This window comes from Lepisosteus oculatus, chromosome 11, assembly GCF_040954835.1.
Source record: "Lepisosteus oculatus isolate fLepOcu1 chromosome 11, fLepOcu1.hap2, whole genome shotgun sequence".
Lineage (NCBI taxonomy): Eukaryota > Metazoa > Chordata > Actinopteri > Semionotiformes > Lepisosteidae > Lepisosteus > Lepisosteus oculatus.
Window position 1 is genome coordinate 37,381,146 of NC_090706.1, and position 23,005 is coordinate 37,404,150.

The following is a 23,005-nucleotide window of genomic DNA, read 5'->3' on the forward strand; positions in this document are numbered from 1 at the left end:
CCATCACCTGTGTTTGAAAATATTGTTTATGTGGTGATAATGGAGTTTGCACCATGATATTACTGTCGTCCTGGGAAGAACTGATAAGCCATTCACAAATGCCTGTAGCCATACATTATAAAGCTACTGTAACTTTCTCCTTCTCTACTCCTCACCATAGTGGAAATGTGCTCTGCTGCTTTGAAGCTTTAAAGTACACATAAAAGTGTTTTGTGTGCGGCCATGTGACTGCATTCACATAAGTGTCTTTTGTTTCCACCCATGAACTGGATTAGCACACATCAGCCAAAATTATGATAATGACCCCAATGATGTCATTTCCCAGTCGCCTGCTTTGACATTTCGTATCTTGTTCCTGTGTGAGCTGGGGGAGGAAAGGAAGTGCTTGCCTAGGGTTTAGGAAGTGCTCAGTTCCTGGAGTCCGAGTGCTTGGGTGTTCCTGTGCGAATACAGCCCAGACAGTGCATTGTATTGTTTGCACGGTTCATCTCTTCTCTCGGAAAAAAAAAAACACCCCGAAGAAAGATGGCTGACGATTTCGGTTTCTTCTCGTCCTCCGACAACGGAGCAGCCCCGGCCGAGGAGGACCCGGCGGCGGCGTTCTTAGCCCAGCAAGAGAGCGAGATCGCCGGGATTGAAAATGACGAAGGCTTCGGGGCTCTGGAGGGGGCTGGCCAGCCGCTGCAGAGTTATGGTGGGCACAGGGTCCGCGGCAGCGGTCATCAGCGCAGCTGCTTTAACTGCGATCGGCTGTTCGAGCAGAAAGAGCTGGAATTTAGGAGATATTGGTATTTTAAAAAAAAAAGGTGCTGGCTTTTAAAACGGAGGCTGAAAATGGTAAATGCGGTGGTTTTCTGGTTCTGGTTATTCCATTACTTGCCAAGTGTAGCCTAACTTGCTGTGTTTTTGAAAGGAGAGTATTTGAGTGCATAGCCAGAAGTCATTGGGCTTGCTGTGACAATACTATGCCCATTTTAAAAGTGGCGCCTATAGTACTGTATATTTGGTCGTCTTTTTTTTTTTTAGTTTTGTTGTACCTCGAAATAGTGACAGAAATCGGTGTTTTATCTGTCCCGTTTGCCAGAACGCTTCATCTTACTGTTGGGTTCCAGTAAGGACCGATTGAATGTCCAGCAAAGAGGTGATTTGTTTCTCTCCAGCTAAAGAAATGGGACAAACGAGGTGATTTCTGTGGAGTAGGGTCGGGTCTCGTTTCTCCCAAAACCAAAAGCTTCCCCGCCACGGTGTTACAGTACAGTATAGAAATACAGAAAAAAGTAGCTCATTCAAAACACGCTCAGGTGGGTAGCTGCGTCAGCATGCGTAGGCAGCAAAGGAACAAGTAAGAGGTTTATTCCCTGATGAAAAGAGAAGAAAGGAAACGTATCGCATCGAAGAAGGCTCCACAGCCGAAACGTTATGTTTTCTTTCTTCTCTTTTCAGCAGGGAATAAACCTCTTACTTGCTCTTGATCTGTGGCAATGTCAGCTATAAGAAAAAGGACTGTGATTTGTTAGTGTTTTGGTAAGGGACAGAAGGTAAAATAGGATACCATTCTCTTTTCCCGCTTGGAGAATTAGGATCTAAGAATGAGTAAATAACCTTAATTAACCTTAACCGTATCTTAATCCAGGTATTATTCCAGCCACCTGCTAAGCATAGCAGACAGAAAATCAGCGTGAGTTGTATCCAAGGTCACATTAATGTAGGCCGAGTGGTTGATAAAATGTTATTTAGGAAACCTTTTGTCTACCGACTTTCCTCTTTTAGGTTTTAAGCAAATTTAGCTTGTGTTCTAATAATGCTGAGCTATTCCATGTGGGCCTTTTAAAGGCTGACATCTGAAAGTGCTGTTCGTGCGATGCCGATTTCCTGAACCCCGGCAGGCATGAGGTCAATAAATCTTTCAGCAGAAATAGCAGAAACTTTGCCATCATCTGTTTTCCCGTGGTACTGACGCTGATTAAACAAAAGCGAGGGGATAAGCAGCACACAGTTCTGTAAATCAAAGAGGCTGGCAGAGAAAGGAGAGGCTAGGGGCAGATTTCCCGCCCTGGATGGAGTTTTCCTTTGAGAGCCTGTTTTCTGCGGGCATTGGACGACAATCCCGATTGCACTGATAAGGAAGGAAGCATTGGAGGGGAGCGCAGGCTGTGACAGACGGCCTCAATCTTTGCCTTTAAGGTTTCAGGCCTCTAAAGCAATGCTTTTTCAGCAGGTCCCCGTAGGGATAAACCTGGTTGTGGCTTAGTGCTTCACAGAAGCCATTTTCTGAGTATAGGGCGCTGCTTCTATAAATAAATTAGAGTAAAGCACTTCTGAGATGGTTCCAGTATCATACTATAAATGAGACCCTATTAAATCTGCCACTCGTCTTCATTGTGTAATCGTGCAACAGCAGTCGCGTCTTGGAAGCTCGGAAGAGAATAGCGTCCCCGTGTTCTGTGTGAACGTTTTTTTCTCATGGGTATTCCACACGTCGCAGTCTGCACACAAGCCTTTCTTCAGACGTGCCTGATCATTTTGTGTGGCTTCGTCATGGCCAGGTACTAGCCTCTTCAAGGCAGTGATCCTGTTCACATCATATAACCCCGAAGGACTTTGGTGGCTCGAGTTTGTGGATGGAGCTCCGGGGATAACCAAGAGCATCCACAATGCAAGCTGTTGTGCCATAAAGCCAAACGTCTGGAATGTGAGTTATTTGATGTGAATGGGGACATATTCACTGAGACACAGTCATATAATTTTAGAACATATGTCAGGCTATTAATGAGCAAGTTGTCAAGTCAGCAGGTAGTACTGTCTTCATGTACCGGTGCCTAATTCAGATGTGTATTCTACATATGGTTCTGTACTCAGTCATTTAAAAGTATGTTGTTGTAAAAAGGCTTAAGATGTTGCCGTCTGTGATCTTGATCTTTATCTTTTATAAACTGAAAAATATAGAGGTTGCTATAGTTCAAGTAATGGCCCATTGAAGGGTTTTTGCTGTTGAACTGGCTTGACAACAGTTGGGTAGACCTGCTAAACTACATTTCATTCAGAGGAGGTGTCTAGTGAGGCTGTGAAAGACCTTAGAGTAAGATATAGGTTAACTTTTTACAATATATATTTTTTTTAATTTGAGGTTCTTCCATCTAAAATTTCCCCCATAGCCCTTAGAGTGGATGTGTTTAAAACAACATACTAAATGGAAGTAAGGTGGAATTTGTTCAGGATGTGATCTGAACCCTAGGAGACCTCTGACAACCTAGAAGCAAAAGGAGTTATTTGATAGGGTCATTTTAGCAAGCATGCAGAAGAAGTGTGTTCAGATATAGATTATTCCACAAGAATTGCTGTAAGTGACCTTATTTGTGTTCATGGCTGTTTGGCTTCATTTTTGATTTTGCCTTTTATGGATTCCGTTCTTTTGCCAGTCCCATTATCGAAACGCTATTCCATTCATCTGATACCAGATCCTGCTTCATTAGCACACTCGACAGCGTCTTGTCTGTCCCTGCTGTAACTTACTGTATGTGTATTTCTCCGAGACAACAGAAAGTTGTCAGCCTCTAGGATAATAACCCTCAAGGTCCCTGCTACAGACTGTATAAACATGAATTTATTTATTAAAAACTGTACCACATAATCATTTTTGTTTTGCAGATAGCTTTGGAGGAGAATCTGCTGCTACAGTAAATGGTGATTTGTTTCAGGTTGGTATTTACTGATTTTTAGACTGTAAAGTACGATTTAGTTCGGCTTTTTTAATTTACAAATGTATTTTTTAAGCGAAATTGCAGCAGATTTGTGAGACTTACACAATTTTGTTTGCGACTGATGGTCTCAGTATTTCATTTATTGTTTTAATAGGGTCACTTGCCTCAAGATCCGAGATATCATTGCATATCATCCATTTTCATTGCTTGCTTAGACTTGCCCAGATGTCTACCTCTTAAGCCCCTCTTTTAGTCCCCATTCCCATTCTCTTGTCATCTTTCGTTCTTTTTTTTACCTGCTCCTTCATTTTGTATCCCTCCTCTCTCATCCCCCCCCACACACGTTAAGATGGCTTCTCAGCCAAAATGTTAAGAACTCAAGAAGGTATACAAATGAGAGGGGGCATCTCGTCCAGCCATTTCCTGAGTGAAGCAAGGGTTTTGGCTTCAACCCCATGGCCAGGTAGCTTGTTATCTATTCCCACATCCCTCTGGGATAAAGAAATGTTGTTTTTTCTTCTTCTATCCCATGTGGAATTAACCCTTCTTATTCAATTTCATTCATATTACTAGCTTTACATTTTCCTGTTGCAAAAGATAACTCTGCAGCCAGAGAACGCAAACTTTCTTTCTCCTTGTGGAGAGACACCATATGTTTCAGCTGAAAAACCTGAATAGAGCCCACCTGCTGGGAACATCCTACAGCTCTGTTTAACCATCCAGGGAAAACAACTGTGCAGTGAAAGGTTTACTTAACATGCTTTCCTCCCTGAAGTCACAATCAAGAGCCATACACTCCAAATAGCCAGTTTGGAACACACATCACTGATTTCAAGAAGCAAACACTTCTCAGATTGTAATAAGGGACTTCACATAACAGCAGGCTCTAAGTGCTTTGTTGGTTTGTTGGTTTGCTTTGCTCTGAGCCGAGGATGAAACCAGTGAGATGTACTTAGCTCCTTTCTTTACCGCATGGTTCTTTTATCATTGTATTTATTAGTCGGTTGAAACGGCTATATAGAAAATGTTTATAAAAAATAAAATTTAGAATCATGCCCTATGGCAATCTGAGGAAAATGGAAAAATAGACTCAAAATAGACTAAGTGGAGGGCAAAAAGTACTGGTATTTTAAGATTGTTGAAGTTAATGTTAAAATGAGATTATCTTGAAATCAAACAATTAAGGATATTTTTTTAATTTAGCAGCTAATGAAATCCGCGGGAGTCTCTGTTGGTGACATCGGTGGATTTGAAACTACTCTTGCACCTGAAGAAAAAGGATGTTATAATATTTTCTGTTCTTCCCAGGCTAATTTCACACGTTCCCTTTGAGAAAGTATTCCAACAGCTACCAGTGAGATTAAGAATATGACTGAGAAGGAAACCGTTTTGGGTTTTTTTTTCCAGCTTAAAATATTAAGACGAAAATGGTGCATTTCAGCACGCCTGAATCAAACTTGAAGCTCTTTTTTGTGGCCAGGTGTTATGACTGAAGTAATGTGTGTCTTGTTCTAAAGTATTTGTAAATCAAATGACCTTCTTAAACTGCAAGAGGTGGGGGCCGAGAGCAGGTAAAATGTAAAACGACAGCTGTCATCATTTTAGCGGATTTTGAGACTGGCTGTCTTCTGTTTTAAGGAGACCAATGGCCCCACTGACAGCTATGCCGCCATAGCACGAGTGGACCAGCAGAGGCAGGAGCCCGAGAGCCTACGCAAATGGAGAGAAGAGCAGAAAGCCAGACTGGAGGAGCTAGGTAACAAGAGGGACACAGGATCATACCCTGATGCCTCCAAGACTAAATGGGCATCCTAGTTTGTAAGCCTGATTGCAGTGGATTATGAAAGCCTTCGTGCTGCAGTAGTATGTTTTTTCCATTCAAGTAAATCGGTATGTCTTAAGCCCCCCCCCCCCTTTGCTGATGAAGCTAATCCGTTGTCTCTTGCGGATGTGCAAGGTCAGATGTTAACCTCTTGTGGCCGTGACCACAGGACGAGGCTCTTGTGGGGGGGCCGAGCGCGCTTCCTCAGGGCTGTCAGCGCCCGACTGGTGCGCAGCCTCTCATGTTGAACTCCTGCCGCAGACTCGGCGTCCCGAGCCGCAGAAACGGAGTGGAAAGAGAAGGCGAAGAAGGAGCTGGAAGACTGGCACGTGCGGCAGAACGAGCAGATGGAGAAGAACAAGGCCAACAACAGGTAGGGCCGCCACGCCTCTTTCACGGTCCGGCGCTGTGAGGGACGCCCGCGGCTGTCATCCCAGTTCATGGGCCCAGTGCCTTCGGTAATGTTGGCATCCATGGTTTGATGTTCTGCCCATGTGTCACGGGCGGGAAAAGCACTTTTCCATTCTGCCGGGCTGGAAAATATGACACTAACCTCGGGAACGAAACCAAAAGCAAGATCATTTCTTTACTGACCTACTGTTTACTGTTTGGAAAATCCTGTCCTTAAGAACGGTTAAATCTGATATCTTAATAGTTACAACTTCACATTCCCAGATCCTGCAGCTCTGACAATATAGCTAACCCTAGCTGTGTAGCTAATAGCCAGTCTAGCTAATTGAGGTAACAGCAGTACAAATCCCGACGGTACTCTTAAACTAGTTGTAGAATGGTTACCTTTTTTTTTTCCCCTGAATTTTAAGAAATGTGTTTTCCATGGTTAGGATCCACCAGACTGCAAGGAGGCAGAAAAATGAAGTATGCAGTGTGTATGAAAAAAAAAACGTTCAGCTATTTTGGATAAATGGAAACAAAAGTGTAAACAATGAAAAGGTCCAACTTTGTCTTGTGTACATCCTCACATTTGAATGCATTCCTGTGTAAAATTATTTCACCATGATGCTAAAAATGAATTTGTATCCTCATGGTTTTTTTGGCCAATTATATGTCAGATTTATTACATACATCTACTTGCATATGGTTTCTCTTTACTAACTACAACCTTCTTTTATATTTTTCAGCAGACTTTCTCCATCTGTTGCACGGTATCTGTTTGTAACTTTAAATCTATATTTCTGTGTTTTCCCCTCAATAACAGCGAGAGCACCTCTCCCTTCTATGTCTCTCTAACCGTGGCAGGTGCTGCCCACGTGTTGTGTGAAACTGACGCTTTTTTTCTCTGTCTTTCGCCTCCTTTCATCTCTCTCTGGACTAACCCGCATGTGCGCTAGGATTGCTGATAAGGCTTTCTACGAGCAGCCCAACGCTGAGGCGATAGGCTACGTGTACGTGTCCAACCTTTCATCTCTTCTGGGTTTCCAATTGCTGAATCCCCCTTTGTACAGAAAATGCATGCTAGATCTTACTGGTAATGAGAACCAAAAGATCAAGGACTTGTCTATAAGTAAAGTGCTTATATAAAGACAAACAATAATAGAGATGATAGGCAGGCCTTGCATCATCAGCGTTTTACTCTGACATTTTTGGCTTTTTTTAATGTTCCGTTGAATGTGTTCTGATTGTTGATGCACAGTAGATTCTTTGCAGTGGCAACTAAGCCAGAACAGTTTAGTTTCTAAAAGTAGTACCTCCTTTTGTTACCGCTAGAGGCCGCCACTACTTTAACCATATTTTACCTTCCTATATAGACTCATCCAGTGCAGCGTAACAAAAAAAAAACTGCATTTTGATTCTCAAACCGAAATGAGCCAGTAGGATACATTTGCCATTTGAAGAATTTACTCATGCAGTGCTAGTCTGAGTCCCAATCATTTCTTGCAAGATTCTTCAGAATCTGGCATACTGAAATTGTTCATTTTTAGATTGTTTCCTAACTTCATTTTGTGCTTCAAGTTTTGCATTGTCTTTTCATTAGATTTGCTTTTTTTGATAAACGCATATAATTATCGTTTAAAAATAACAAAATATGTTGCGTACATGTGTAAGTATAAGCGTAAGCAACAGAGATCAAGGTTAGTCTTTGATTTGTTTGTTGCAGACCTGAGTTTGCAGTTATCATCCACGTCTCTTATCTCATGCACACACAGTAGCATTTCAGTTTGCATGAAGCACTATTCCAGATTGGATTGGATTTCTTCTTTTGATTTTTTAACATGCAGTTCCTTTCATCTGCTGTGCACCTCATCACTTGTAATGGACTGGTGAACATAGAAAACAGAAGCCATAAGCCAGTGAATCCCAGCGATGCTCATGTGTAATATTGTTTTCTAAAGTGTAGATACAGCATGTGTGATTATGCATCTTGCTTTTCCCTCAGAGAAGTAGCTCATGCATTCACACATTCTTAATTGGATCATCTAGTTGGGCTCTGTGAGCGTGTGGCTGGTCTGGATTGGGGGTGGACTTGCACGCATCTTTCTCAGTCTTTCCTTGTCTTCACTGCCTCCTTCTATATGGAAAGGGACTGTCAGTTTGATTTGGGAACAGCGTGACGAGCTGATGAAATAAAGATGCGCAAGACCTAATCTCTGTTTAGGAAATATGTGAATTTAATAAATATAGGTGTCATAAGAAGTTTTGTGTTTTAAAAGGGCTGTTTTTCTTTCCAGTGAGTTAATTGAAATAATATTTGTTAAAATTTGAGTATTGTTTTTTTAGGTGTCTATTTAATAATTGCAAGTCCCTTTCAGTATAGTTGGTCAAATGCATCTTTTTGTTTGTGGATGGTGCCTTTTTGAAATCTGGAGCACAAGATATCAGAAACTGTATACACCCAGACTATGTACAGGCACTGTTAACCTTGCATGGGAGGATAAGCAAAATCTGTGGATATGATTATATTCCTATGTTTTGTTTTACTCTTATTACCTCGAAGTCTTTGTTTGTGGCCAGTATTATTTAATTAACAGTATGTAGCTTTTGATAAAAAAATCCAATAACTTGAGCCCTTGATTGGGTTTGAGGAAGAGGAAACAAAAACAAACTGCCAACATACATCTGTTTCATTTTTTAAATTTCCATTTGCCTTATGTACATATTTACATTTACATCTTCAGAAAATGTGAAACGTAGTTACAGTGTGTATTACTGAGCATTTGTTTCAATAGTGCTTTCAAATACACAATTACAGCATGCTTGTGTACATGTACGGTGTATACATATATACTATATATAGAAAATTCTGCCTTATCAGGCTTATAAATCAGTTGCTTTCTGGTCAAGCAAGAATGGCTTTGTATTTCAGTAAGTGTTTTATTTGAAGGGTGATGCAGAACTAAGGTAGGCCTCTATATTTAAATCAGATGATTTCTTGCAACTCCTTGTCTTTACGGAGGTGTGGCACTCCCTAATATGGTAACTCTAGGATTAATAGCAACTCCTACTCATGAATTTACAGATGAAGTTTTTTAAAAATATATTTTTGCAGAACATAGTTGTGAAGTTGTTTATCTGGCACTACATTTTGATTATTTGTACAACTTTTAATTCCCTGTGAAGTATAGTAGTTAGAAGTTTGTCCTCGGAGTTATGCAGACTTTTGTTAGTTCAGATGGACATTGTGTTCTCATCAGTGCTGTTACAGTGTGGGCTAAAACTGGGGGAGTTCCTGACTAGATAGATAAGATGGGGATTCCTAACCATCAGAAAACCGTAGAGCAGTGTGTGGCCATTGGGGAAGTGGCAGGCCTCTAGGTTGTCCCTTTGTGACCAGATTTCTCTACCTTCCCGTGTGTCTGCACATGCATGAGAGAGAGAGTGTGCCTGCAGCACAGCTGTGGAGTCCTGAAAGTAAAGAAGCTCTTCCCTGTCTCCCCTGTGCTTCCCTTAGGGCATCGGAAGAGGCCTTCCTGAAGGAATGTGATGAAGACTCCCCGGGATCAGAGTGGGAGAGGGTCGCACGGCTCTGTGACTTCAACCCCAAGACCAACAAGCAGTCCAAGGACGTGTCCCGCATGCGCTCTGTGCTCATATCCCTCAAACAGACGCCCTTGGTCCGCTAGGCCTGGGCTACAGTGTCTCACATACCCCCCAGTCACACCCCTTTCCTCCTCCTGTAGTACGAGCTTTGCCACCCATCGTCTGGATCAAGGAAAGCCAATCTGTTACAAGTTTTTTTTTCTTTCAAGCACCTTAACCTTTTGATCCCTTCACTTATGGATGCAGTATTCCCTTTTCTTGTCCCCCCCCCCTCCCAATTTTCACGACTCTTTCCATCTCTCCTTTCCCGATCTAGTCTCCTTCAGCGTGATTCTGTCGTGCTGTTTTGACCATTGTAGAGAAAAAGCAGAGCGGTGACACTCTCTGTCTGGAAATCCCTGTGCTCACAGAAAAGCCATCCGATTTCGGGCGTCTTCTGGGACAGTAACATTTTCATCCAGGAGATGGAGGTGTTGGACAATAAATTGAGGCAGATTATTTTTCTTTACTTAAATACATCCTTTTCCACAGCATTTTTGTTTTACTGTTCCTTGACCAGGTGCCTCTCCTTCACTTTTGAGATACTTGTGGTTAAAAAGTCAATTCCACAGGGTCCTGATTATTTGACTGATGTACTGCATCTATAAGTGTTCTTTTTGCCACCATTTTCCTCTCGTGTACTGGTTTCTTGTCTGTCAGATTCACCAGTGCCATACGCTGCTATAGATTCTCCCTTCTTTTGCCTTCCGCAGTATCACTGGGATTTGTGCTTTGCAACAGTAGGTTAAGTGGTGTATTACTGTCTTCTGTTTAGTAGCGCAAGATCACATAAGAAAAATAATCTGTTTTTACAGATTTATCTGTGCCACAACCCCCCGTTCTGCTGTTTGCCATTCCTTCACGAAGCTGACACTTCACACAAGTCCTTGCATCATGTGGTGCTTTGCTTTTAACCGGGTTTGCTGCTTAAATATATAAGAAAACCATCCATTTAATACTGTTTTCCAGGTGATAATGTTCAGAACAGGAGTGAATTGTAAAGATATACCTCAGCTCTGCAAACAATACTAGACATTTGTTGGGTTTTTTTTGAGTCCTAACTTGAAGACGTCCTGAAATGTGTACCTTGTCTGGGTTTCAGGGAGGGTAGCTCCTGGTGATGATTTAAAAAACTGTTATAAGCTACTTCTCCGTATACCTTATTAAAAATGATCTTACAGTTGGATGAAGCACTAAATTGAGATGTACTGCATTACTGCAGATGCACTGTCATAGCAAAGACATCCTAAAGATGTAAATCTTAAACCGCTGTAGTGTCACTCTAAAAACTTCAGTCCCCTTACCACCATAATGAGACTGCCCTTTCCATGATGATTGTGCAGGCAGTTCATAATGTTACATGCAGAGAGGCCAGCAACTGAGCTACAGGATTTAATGAGCAAGGCCTACTTTTATTAACAGCAAAAGGTCATTGTCCACCATAGGGGGTCAGAATACATGAAAATTATTGTCTGTTGCTGGTTTCCCTGTTCTTGGTGCATGCATCGCCACTGTCTCTTTCACCAAAGCCTAAGAGAACTTACAGCTAATTTTAACTTCTGGAACTTCTTTGATTTCTTTGCATCTGTTCTCTTGTAAGAGCACAGCATCTTAACACCTTAGCATTTTGGTCGAAGGGCTTTAAAACTCACCTCATTATTAGGAAGTTGTGAATTTCAGAGAAAACCTGGACCTTAAGAACAACCTCAGTGCCACCCTGCGCGTGCCATAGTCTAAAACTCAGTTTTAGAGTGGCATCGGTCTCATTATGACCTGGTGTCAGTCAATAAGGTTACAAATGAAAAGGTCTGGGCTGATCGGAAACTGTCAAGTATGGTTTAACTGTTTTTTTTAATGTTCTGTTACAGAGTATTGTGTGGCCTTTCCAGTAACCTCGCTCCTATACTGCCAAAATGTTAGTGCCTCTTAAAACCCCAAGATCTTGGTTTCCTTTTTTTTCAGCAGATATGTCCTCTTCTCTCCCTTGTGTTAAGAAACATCAGTTTCCATTCACCTAAATATTCAGAGAAATTACCTTCCACCTTGAGCTCTCGGTGGACTTTTTTGCTTGGGAAATTGTTTTCCAGGGTCAGATGGCAGGCATGCCCTTCCTCACACTCTCCATTTTTAATTCCAATCCTTTTCCAGTTGCCAAATGAATGGAGATTCTTAATCGTTTTAGAGAACATTTTTAGAGAATTTTATGAAAGGTTACATACCGCTAAGGAAAAAAAGATGAGAAGGGGTTAATGATTATCAGATGAATACATGTGGGGGTATTTCTTGTTTCCAACATGCATACAATACCTAAAACACCCTCATCCAGCTATGGCACATCTGCTAAAGCCAACACATAACAAGCATCCTTCCCTTTACACCAGTCTTACTTATGACAAGCTGTGCACTACCGCATTCAGGCCTGCCACCAAGAATTACACAATTCCCCAGTCAGAATGTTTCAATTTGCACTACTCTTGTCATCTCCTGAGTACGAACAAAGGAGAAATTGTCGTCTGGAATTCACAGTGGATTCTCTGTAGGTTACTGTCTCACACTTTTGTTGCATACATGTATATTTGTGCATGAATATATATGATGTAGTTCGAAACAGTGCATCTGTTTTAGAGGACAAGAAAAATGTTACACTTGGAATTGTTACTCCACTTCTGAATAAAAAAAATAAAGCTGAATTGTATATTAAGGAGGTTTTTTTTATTAGAATCTTGTGGAAACCTGTGTTTTATTGGAAAATTATTACATGTGACAGTCTGTTATAATCAGCACTTAAACAGGTGTTATAACATCTAGGTGCTTATCAGTCAGAATGAAGAAGTGTTTGTCATTCCATTATAGAAATGCTTGAAAACGTGTGAATGCACAATTGACATCTTAAACATTCAGCTCACCACCAAATTGTAAGATTTCTGACAGCAGGCACAAACATAAACAATTGTATAGTTTAAAGATTACCTTCTTTCATCAGAGTTTCCTGCCTTTTTTTCTCCTATTCCCTTTTTTGGGGGTTTATTTTCTAACTGCAGCTTTCATTTTTTATCACTAAAATCACACACTGAAAGTGCAGTGCGCTAACCATAATTGTTAAAGGAGGACTAGGTTGGAGCCACACATCTTTTAACAGCTCAGTATTGCACCTCCTTTGGGTTGTTGGAGTATGGTACAAGTTACCCAGCAATGCTCTTGGAAGTCCCTACCTTTGCTTCTTTCAGGAAAAGACTGGATGAGATCCACATATCAAGTCAACAGATAGACTTTGGGTCAAATGACCACTTCTTACAACCTTTTTTATGTTCTAAAAAGAGAGACTTAAGGTAATAAAGAAAACAGAAATGTACGTATATTCCACCAAAATTTTTTTATTGTTGTAGAAATCTGAGTTTACAACATTATCATCCGTGTATTCACAAATTCCTGCCTACAGCACTATTTACAGCTGTCTATGAACTGTAAATATAGAACAGACTGAGCATTACAGGCAGTACATACACCATGTCTTATACACTGAGGTATGTGTGATACAAAAGTTCCTAGAAGTTCCCTTCAGTGCTTTGTCAGATTAATATTTGTTGCTGTTCACACATGTGATTTAGGTTTATAGTTGCTGGGAAATAACCTATGGTAAATGTTAAGGCAAGGGAACACAGAAGAAAAAATAAATAATGAATAAAGTGGTAGAAAAATGGCAGCCAGAATGGTATGGAGAACATTCAGTGAAATAACCCCAAAATGCATTTTTATGGCTGTAATATTTTACAAATAATCTTAAAATTTGTGACTTAGATGTAACTTTCAAAACTAACTTCCCAGGCACAATACAAAAACATATAGAAATTGACTTGGGTAGTTACAAACCCGACTATGCTTTTAAGGAGGGCTTAAGTTACTTGTATAATGCAATTTGTATATCTACCTGCTGCAGCAGTTTATATTAAACCTTAACCCACATAGTAATAGCGTGTTCAATTACATGCACATGATCGCTAAATTAATTCCACTCCCACATTTTCCCCACAAACGTCTTCAATCTCAAGTATTTTTATAGTTAAATGACTTGAAACTTACTATATTTAATTAATGCTTCTTTTCCCTTTCATTTTCAAAATACTCAACATTTTGTTGCACTGAAATCTTACTGTATGTAGATATTGCGGGAGCAACGCAGAAACCGGAGCCCCAATCATTATGGCAAAATAAGGCGCTAAAAAGTCATGCCGCTTTTTCATATGGCGCTTTTCAGATAGTGATACGAATGTTGTTTGTGAAATAAAGATGTTCACAGCACTCAGTTGAAATGCTACATTCAACCAAGCCAAAACCAAAATATCGTGTTTGATTGTTCCCCGTCAGGAGTTGTTCTCTGAAGTGGGAAATGCCAGCCAGAAAACTGTAACCACACCCTCCTCTTCCTCTGCTCTGTCAGGACCCCTCTGCTCACTTCCTGGACTTCAGCGCGGTGGCTGCCACGCCCACCAGGATCGCGACCACGGTGAATCCCTGGGCGAATATCCGCGTCCGCATCAGCAGCTGGGACTGGCGGGTCTTGCCACGCTTGAAGGCAATGAGTCCATAGGTGAGGGCTCCAGCCGTGCCCAGACAGCCTGACCAGAAAGAAAACAAGGGGGTTTTAACGGCACATCGTTCAAAAACCGGGAACACGAAGCGTTTCTTTACCCAAGGGCTCGTGAGAACGTGGCACAAGCTAGCCGGCCACGTTGCTGAACGTGACACTCTGGCTTCTTTCAAGAAATAACTGGACCCTTGGATCAGTTCGCTGCTAGCTACCCGACAGGCTGGATGGGCCTAATGTCCTCTCAGTTGTAACTGCGCATGTTCAAATCAGACACTAGGATAAAAAGTCCCCGTGGAGCAGGCAGCAGGTCACCTCCTGGGAGAGCCCGGAGGGAGCAAAGGGCAACAGTCACCAGGAAGATGCCAGCAGGTTGATGTGAAATGAGGCCTGCTCACCTTCCTCTGCCAGTGGCCACAGACTTGCAGGAGCCTTCATGCTCTCCTGCTCGACGTCGGCACACTGAAAACCTCCGTTTATAATTACAATTCATTCGTAACCCTGCAAAATCAGAACTCACCTTTGATCTTTCTCTTCCATTATATTACCTGAAAGTGGCAACTTCCTGTATACAGAAGCTGCTTATTAGTTATCTGGAGACATTGATAATGATGTATATAAACACAGTTAATCCCTTATTAAATGTAAACATGGCATAGTCTGCAAGTTATTGGAGCACAATTATGAGGTACTTATTCTCCACTGATACAAGGCTAATAAGCATAGCTTTGGATATTTAACTGCCTTCTTTATTTCATTTTATTCTGTGATAAAAATTACCAATCTTGCTTGCTTCAGGAAATAACCCTTGACGAAGCTGTTTACTACCTCAAATCCTCTCTGCTTATACCCTACTTTTACATCAAGGTGACGAGAACAGCTTGGTGACTGACAAGCCAGGACATTTACACACGTCTGCACCCAGAATGACTTAGCAGTTTTACCTCAGTGAGATGTAGCCTGCAGCTCTCAACTGGCAGCCCACTGAAGCTAAGCAGGGTTGAGCCTGGTCAGTACCTGAGTGAGAGAGCTCCTGGGACGCTATGGTTTCTGCTGGAAGTGGTGTTAGTGGGACCAGCGGGGGGCGCCCACCCTGCGGTCTGTGTGGGTCCTAATGCCCCTGTCTTTCCGATGAGACGTTAAACCGAGGTCCTGACTCTCAGTAGTCATTAAAGGTCCCTGGGCATTTCTCAATAAGAGTAGGGAGTTATCCCGGTGTCAGGGCCAAATTCCCCCCCTCAGCCTTTACCGTGGCCTCCAAATTGTCCCCATGTATGACAGGCTTGCACTTGCCCTGCGATGGACTGGCACCCCGTCCAGGGTGTACCCTGCCTTGCGCTCGTAGGCCCCCTGCTGCCCGCGACACCGTATGGAAAAAGCGGTTTGGTAACAGACATGACCTCAGTGAGCTATTCAATGAGATTGTTTGTTTTTTTTTCATTGAACAAAGCATAAGTAGTGAATGAGTAGTCTGTACCTACATAAAAAGCAACAATAGCAACATAATGCCCGCATGCTTTGCTTTACGCACGTCAAAAACGTTCATGGAAAAAATGTAGGTTTCTTTTTTCTATAAAAGGAACAGGAACAACCCACAGCAACCAAGGTTAAAATAAAAGGTAATACTGTCAACTCTGTGCTAACACCCTGCTTTTACATAGTTGCAGTTGTATAACCGTAAGACATTTATGTAACTCACCTATGGGCACAAACGGGTTTTCCTTAGTTTTTCTGATAAACTTGGCTTTGAACCCTTCCTCTCTGGGCCTTGGAGCAGGAGCAAATCCTTCGATTACAGGGGGTTTAGTCAAGTCGAACCCCACAGATCCAGAATGAACTGTCTCAGAAACCTGAGTTTGCCCTACAGGCGTTGTGGCAGCAGCCATGTTTGCTTTCCGGAAGAAGCTCGGTCACGTCACGGCGTGAGCGCACGCAAAGCGAATTTCGCGATTGGTCAGCCTGCGACAGTGGGCGTGGTTTACACAAAGACGAGTGTTTGTTTAATTCTCGTAAATGATTGGTCACGCTAAAGAAATGGGCGGGGTAGGTGTTTTTTTTTTTGTTCCCTGTGGCTGAGTTTCAGTCTCCTATAATTTTATGATATTGTAGTTCGGGACAGCTGAGCTCTGAACTGCTCAGATGCCTGGCAGAAGACACATGCTTCTGTAGGTCAATTTCGCAATCAATATATTTATTGACGAGACTTCATTGGATCATCGGTGACACTTAAAAGTTGTAAATTGCTTTCCTTTTTCAAAGTGTACGGCAAATTATTTAAATTGTATGCAGTTACACTCATCATAGTGTATGAATAGTTGATATGCATAATACTATTTAAATACTAAATAAATACAGCTTTTTTAATTTAAAAAGTCATCAGTTGTTCGTCATTTATTTTTATGGATTTTCCGTACACTACCTTTGTATATATCTGGAAGTAGAAAGCGCGCACTTTTTTATTTTTTTTGTTTTATTTTAATGAATTTTTAATTTGCCCGTCTACACTAAAATCAACGGTCTCCCTCTGCTTTAACAGACTTGTAAACCACCCAGATCAGTCAGATACACTGCACGGGACATCCACACTCCGGAGTGTTGTGGGAGGTCGGGGTCTTTAGACACCAGGCTTAAAACTGAGGCAATTTGTCAGAAGATAAGTGAAAAAGAAAATGCATTTCACACTTTCCAGCTTTCTCAACAGAAAATCAATTTCGCTTTGTGAAGTATTAGAGTTCTCGATCCAGATGCCAAAAGAGATTTCACTGGTGACCAGAATGCAGCTCATAATTTTTTTTAAAAAAACTACTCTTGATTTGTATATAATTGAATGTATAAATACATGGGATCATAATTTCCAACCAGCACACACGGAAAACAGCGAAGCATTTCACACAGTTGGAGAAACTGGAGGTCTTCTGAAGGTGTTAGGTGCAAACGGTAGAAACAGTATTGTCGAACAGAACATCTGCTAAATCTTACTGCCCAAGGATTGAAGTGAGTGACCACTCCTCTCTCTGGCAGTTTGCAAAATGCTCTCAGCACGGTCATTCTCATAAACAGCTTTTCTGAATTCTTAGCAAAATAATATTATCCACTGCTTTTATTATATTAAATGCTTATTGTGTTTTGTCTGTGACAAACATAATTAGACTGTAAATCCCTTTTTTATGTCCATTAATGGCTATCTTGCGTCAAGAAGGAGTTAACTTCTTCAGATGAATCATAACAGTACTTAGTTTAAGATTTTGAGGATGAGATTTTCCGCAACTCGTGACATTTCTTTTACAATATTACATACATCGTGCCTGGTCCGTACTTCTGCAAAGATTCGCTGACTCTGGTGCGCTTTCATATAAACGAACATTTTCCAAGCTTACTGATAAGTAGAAATACTTCTGGCAGAAAATAAATGTAAGTATTTTATTTATTAAATAACTTTTTTTCACCTGATGTACTTCACAATCCCGCAAGTACACATTTGCTACTTGAGTTGACAAGGAAGGCATGACTAGTGATTTTTCAAAAGCAGTTGGCAGATTGTAACTGATAATTGAATGCACAGTGGGATGCTATAACTCACAGAGCTCAGAAAAATATCTGTCTGCTGAACAAGGCTAATCTATTAATTTAAGAGTTTTCGAAATTCATTGAAGACGTGCTGTGGGAATTCTTAAAGATTCAACATTAATTTAATAGGTTTTAATGAAATGTAGGCATTATAGCACTGATAGCTGTTCAATTTTATGAAAGAATATTTAGGTCAGGAAAATTAAGTAGATTTGTACATGTTATTAAGGTTTTAAGTACACTGAGATCATTCCAAATAAATAAATAACATTCATAATTGTTAATAGGCAGACACGTAGCTAAAGGCTTTTAAGAATGGGCAAATTACAGTGTACCAATAAATATAACACTTAAATATTACATTTTCTATATGAGGAATAAAGACTTTTGCCTCAAAAATTATTATTAAATAACTAAATATTGTGTACACAACATAGACCTTTTTTTTGCTTTTTTTCACACACAGCTTCTTATATTCTACATTTTTATGTGCATCTATACATATAATATAAACACAGGATTTCCGCATTAATCTATAAACACCCACACATCTTTTTGTAACATGATTCATTTTATAGCTCTAAAATTGCCAAATAAAATGACATTTTCAACACAACCTCTCTTTTTGCAGTTTCAGGATGACTACTCTCACACCGGATGCTTTGCAGGGAACATTTTATGCGATGTCAGCACCAGTGAGCGCAACTGAGAATGCTAAAGACAATGTATCGTCAAATTCTTCCACTGGGGAGGAAGCAAGCTATCGATGTATTGACTCCACCAGCTTCCAGTTTGTCCTCCTCCCTCTTGTGTACACGCCAGTCTTCGTCTTGAGCTGCCTTGGAAATGGAACGGCCCTGTGGCATCTGTGCAGAACCTGGCGGAGGTCTTCTCAAGCCAAGGTTTTCATCGTCAACCTGATCATCCTCGACGTCTTGTTCACCTTGTGCCTGCCGCTCCAGATTTCTTACCACGCCCTTGGCAATATGTGGGTTTTTGGAGAGGTGATGTGTAAAATAACGAGTTGCCTCTTTTTCAGCAACATTTACGGCTGCACCCTGTTCCTCACCTGTGTTTGTGTGGACCGCTACGTAGCAGTGGTGCATCCCATCAAGTATCTCAGACTGCAGAGACCGTTGTACCGTGTTGTGGTGTCTTGCATCATCTGGCTGATGTTTCTCTTTGTTGTCATGTTCATCTTCTCCAAACGCACCACCAATGTGCTTCCAGATGGCCGGATTGCGTGCATGGAAAACTTTTCCTCCAAGTCATGGAGCAGCAGATTGGCCGCCATAAACATCATGTCTTCCATTGCGGGGTTCTTCCTTCCTTTCAGTGCCACATTGACCTGCTACGTCCTGATCGGGAAACGGATCATGGCCCTGACTCGGGGGAAGCAGAGCACGCTGCACTTAAAGAAAAAATCCCTCAGGACCATAATGGTGGTGATCGGGGTGCTCACCGTCAGCTTCCTGCCTTACCACATCATTCAGACTCTGCACACGTTGGCTCGGGTTCGAGTTCTGCCCAGCTCTTCCTTGCTTCGTTTCACCTGTGGCGCCCGTAAAGTAGTGATGGGTGTAGCCAGCCTCAACAGCTGCTTGGACCCTATAGTGTACTACTTAAGTGGAGAGGACATAAAGTTTGAATTGCCCTGCTTCTGTAAAGAGAACATCACAAGCTCTACAGAAACCACATCCAATACCCAAAGATAATAAAGAGCTTCAAAGTTTAAACTATCCCACACTAAGCAAATAATTAACTAATTGAGACATTCCACACACTGTTACAAAAGCTGTGTACTGGTTGCTGTTCTCCGCTTTGTCCTCACTATTCAGTGAGTAGTAAGCTCTTAACAATCAGCCTTAGCCTGAAGTTGAAATCTTGCTTGGAAACAGTTATTAAAAAAGCTTGAGTGTCACGATCTAAATGCCTCCTCTTAAGGGCGCTCCGGTCCTTTCGTAATTGAGTTGATTTCATGCACCTGCCACCTGTTTAGTCCGTATTTAAGCCTGGCGCTCGCACTATTCCTGTCTCAGCACTGGGAGATGGATGCTCGGAAGCCTGCCTACCCACAGTTCCAGGAAAGACCCGATGACATAGACTTCATCACAGCGTCCTGACCATCTGAGTCCGGGACTCGGAGCGCCTGGCCCCCTTACCCTGGTTTTATTCCCAGTCCTTGTTCCGGATCTTGTTCGGGGTTTTTTACTGTGTTTGTCTCGTCCCCTGGATCCCCTGGTTTTGGACCCTGGATTCCCCCTTTTGGACTGTCTGGATCTGTTTGGCGTTGCCACGCCCCCCGAGCACCGGATCACCGTCGTCACGCCCCCCTGTGTGTCTACCTGTCCTGAACCTCTACGTCTTTTCCCTGTTGTCCTTCTCCACTTACTTCCGGATTATACCGTCTGCATAGGGTCCTGAACTATGCTTTGCGGGAGCCTGGACCGGCCCCCGTTACGTTGGGGGCTTTCAGTCTTGTTGCTGCTCAAAGGTTTCACTTACTTAGTATCACAGACAGTTCTTATTTTTTAAAAAGGTAGCCTGGTGGATGCATGTAAATATTGTACTGTATTGTGCTTAACACGGTAAACAATCAATAATGTTTTTCTTTGTCACTTAGGGGATGTACTGGAATCACATTTACAAAAAACTTCAAAATATAAAATCACACAAGGATTTCCCAGTCCTCATGTGAGCACTGTTAGAAAATTATTTTTGGATCAGTCGCAGAATAGATGTTAAACTTGTAATATAAAGGATGCATGTACAGGGATTAATTATTTCTTCAAAAACTTCCAACTAGGTGTGAAGGTTTACCTACTGTCAACAAAGCACATTAAAGATAAGAAACTTAGATGGGAACAGGTCAGAGTCCTGAAATCATTCAGATTTTTATATTTGTTCATTTTAATCAAAAGCGCACCGTTCTTTACTGTGTGGCAGAATCATATCTTACCAGTAATGAACTCAGTGAAGAAATATCTTTGCAAGAATATAACTTAAAATTACGAGAGAAAGCATTCCCAGGTGGCTATTTTTTGGAGCAACACCCAAAATTATATGAATGGACTTGTATTTGTTATCAACCCAGTACAAATTTCTTGGTTTCAGAACGGTCCTCATTCAGGTCTGCTGCCTGAAATGTAACAAAGTGGACCTCAGCAGAAAAAAACGCTCCTTGTGGGACTGTGTGATAACAGTGTCATTCCCCCTGCGTCTGATCAAATCCCAAGAGCTGTTTACTCGGAAATAACAGCAAGCAACCTGAGAAGAGCCTGCATGAAATTCTGTGTGCAGAAGCTTTTGGAAAAAGGTACCCTTGAAGTTTTGACACTCAGGACTGACCGAAGAAACAAGTGAAATAAAAGTCTAAGCAGACCAATCAACTCATCAATTAGTACTGGAGATGAAAAACTAAGGTATAATGACAACCATCAGACAGTGTTCCTCCAGGACTGGGATTGACAGCTGCTGATCTAGGTTATTGCATTTTCCAGGGATTTGCAAATCCTAGGATACAGCACAGCATGATCATGACATGTTAATACATTTACAAGAAAGTGTGTGTGTGGGGGGGGTGTATTCATTGTATATAGTATATGTATATTATAAAAAGGAAATGACACTATGATGTTATTATTTAGTTCCTCAGTAGAAATTGCTCAACAGGCAATTTCTTGTTGTGACAAGAAAGGGATGTAAGGAACAGCACTAGTTTCGCTGGGGAATTTCCTCATTTTACAACATTCAGTTTTCATATAATTGGCTATGATGCCTGAAATTAAAGAATTTCCCTAACAATAAATAATTTTGAACAATAATACCTCATCAGAAAAGTGCCAATTTTGGGTGTATGAACCATGTTGAGGTATTGCTGTACCACGAGTATGAAACTGTAAGATTCCTGTAAATGCAATATTAAATTCATTTTTGTTTAATAGTTATCGGCAATCTCAGCAAAACTGGCTAAGAGCTGCAGTTCAGTAGTTATTGTAAATCAGATTAACTCTCATTTATATGTACATTTATCTGGAATAAACAGGCTGTAAATGTCTTATTCCGTTTTTGAACAGTACTATATATAACATTACTTATATTTGTTCTTGTGCAAAGAAAAACTGATTTATTTCTTATCTGGTTGTCTACGATAAGCGTTTTAAAGAAAGGAAGAGTTCGATGAGGATATTTAAGAGTTCTGAAATTGGTCTTTTCTAAACTTTACTCTATCTCCCTTCTCCCTTAACTTCTTCTTTGATATAAAGGCTCACCTGCTTCTTTTGTATAAAGATGTTCATCCCATTTAAAGTAGTTAAATGCACTTCTATGTCATTTCCACTTGGTTCCTCTGGTTAATGATTTACTGTTTATTATAAAAGCATAGAATTGTTGTCATAAGAACATAAATGTCCAGATATGTCACTGTTAATTTATGTACTGATGTACAAAACCTGTTTACATGCTTTATCAGAAAATTGTGTTTAGAGGATTTTGTTGTCACAGCTCAGTACCCTTTTCTACTAAATCTCTAGATAAAGCCAAACATTTTATGCCTTCTTAAAATATGTGTAGACAAAATCAGCACAGATGTTCAATTCATGCGTGTCTCACAACAGAAAAAAAAGAATCCAAATTAAATCCTTGGTGACATTTTTGGTCAAGGATTGTATTCTGATTGTAACACACCAGTGAATTTAAAATATGGAAATCTGAGGCTGTGCTTTTAAGCAACATTTTAACCTTGGCTCATTGTTAAAGACTGCATTACACCACAGCTCATGACAACTTAATCCGCTTACAGTGGAAAGTTGCCAGTATCATTCAGTCATACAGGTCTGTGTTTCCTTATCATATTTCTTTCTCTTCATTGTGAAATAAAAAGGCACTGAAATTAAAGCAATTTACTAACAGCGGTGTAATATCTCAGTTTTTCAGATTTGCTTTATTGAAAGTTGCAAGGACAAAGACAAAGACAAATCAGAACATGGATTTTAGCAGCTAGCAAAAATCTGATAAAAAAACATTGTTGCTAATATCAGTAGATAGAAAGCCATTTTTGGTCCATTTTTATGTTAATTTTTAAAATATTTGACAGCTGATTATGTGTGATGTGATTACATATTATAATATATGTTAGAATATTTATCAACATTGATTGCTTTTGATTAACCTGAGACATATATGGATTCATAATCTATCACGCACGTAAGACTCCCATGAGATAAATCAATTGAAATGAGAAGCCAATTTGGTATTCTAGTGCCAGAAAAGTCTGGTGTTAGCGAATATGAATAG

General features: G+C 40.8%; 3 protein-coding genes across 6 annotated transcripts; 2 read left to right on the forward strand and 1 right to left on the reverse strand.

Moving 5' to 3' along the window:
- Positions 1-324: 324 nt before the first annotated feature.
- cltb (clathrin, light chain B) lies at positions 325-12,259 on the forward strand. Of its 4 annotated transcripts, none has more exons than XM_015349942.2 (6): positions 325-694; positions 3,649-3,698; positions 5,340-5,457; positions 5,785-5,896; positions 6,873-6,926; positions 9,431-12,259. In XM_015349942.2, exons 1-6 carry the CDS (start codon positions 526-528, stop codon positions 9,600-9,602), a joined length of 675 nt encoding a protein of 224 aa, XP_015205428.1. In that variant the 5' UTR covers positions 325-525; the 3' UTR covers positions 9,603-12,259. The 4 variants fall into 4 exon arrangements, with proteins under 4 accessions (XP_015205428.1, XP_015205429.1, XP_015205430.1 ...); XM_015349943.2 differs by lacking the exon at positions 6,873-6,926 and adding an exon at positions 6,663-6,686 and having other exon boundaries at positions 326-694; XM_015349944.2 differs by lacking the exon at positions 6,873-6,926 and adding an exon at positions 6,666-6,686 and having other exon boundaries at positions 327-694.
- A 653-nt stretch (positions 12,260-12,912) lies between these two features.
- Positions 12,913-16,067, reverse strand: higd2a (HIG1 hypoxia inducible domain family, member 2A). The gene is made up of 2 exons (XM_006631929.3): positions 15,843-16,067; positions 12,913-14,174 (listed from the first exon to the last, which is right to left on the reverse strand). The coding sequence occupies exons 1-2, from the start codon at positions 16,027-16,029 to the stop codon at positions 14,008-14,010; spliced, it is 354 nt and encodes a 117-aa protein (XP_006631992.1). The 5' UTR covers positions 16,030-16,067; the 3' UTR covers positions 12,913-14,007.
- A 1,374-nt stretch (positions 16,068-17,441) lies between these two features.
- On the forward strand, positions 17,442-22,614 carry gpr205c (lysophosphatidic acid receptor 6). The gene is made up of 2 exons (XM_015349671.2): positions 17,442-17,554; positions 18,342-22,614. Exon 2 carries the CDS (start codon positions 18,349-18,351, stop codon positions 19,423-19,425), a length of 1,077 nt encoding a protein of 358 aa, XP_015205157.2. The 5' UTR covers positions 17,442-17,554; positions 18,342-18,348; the 3' UTR covers positions 19,426-22,614.
- Positions 22,615-23,005: the final 391 nt, after the last annotated feature.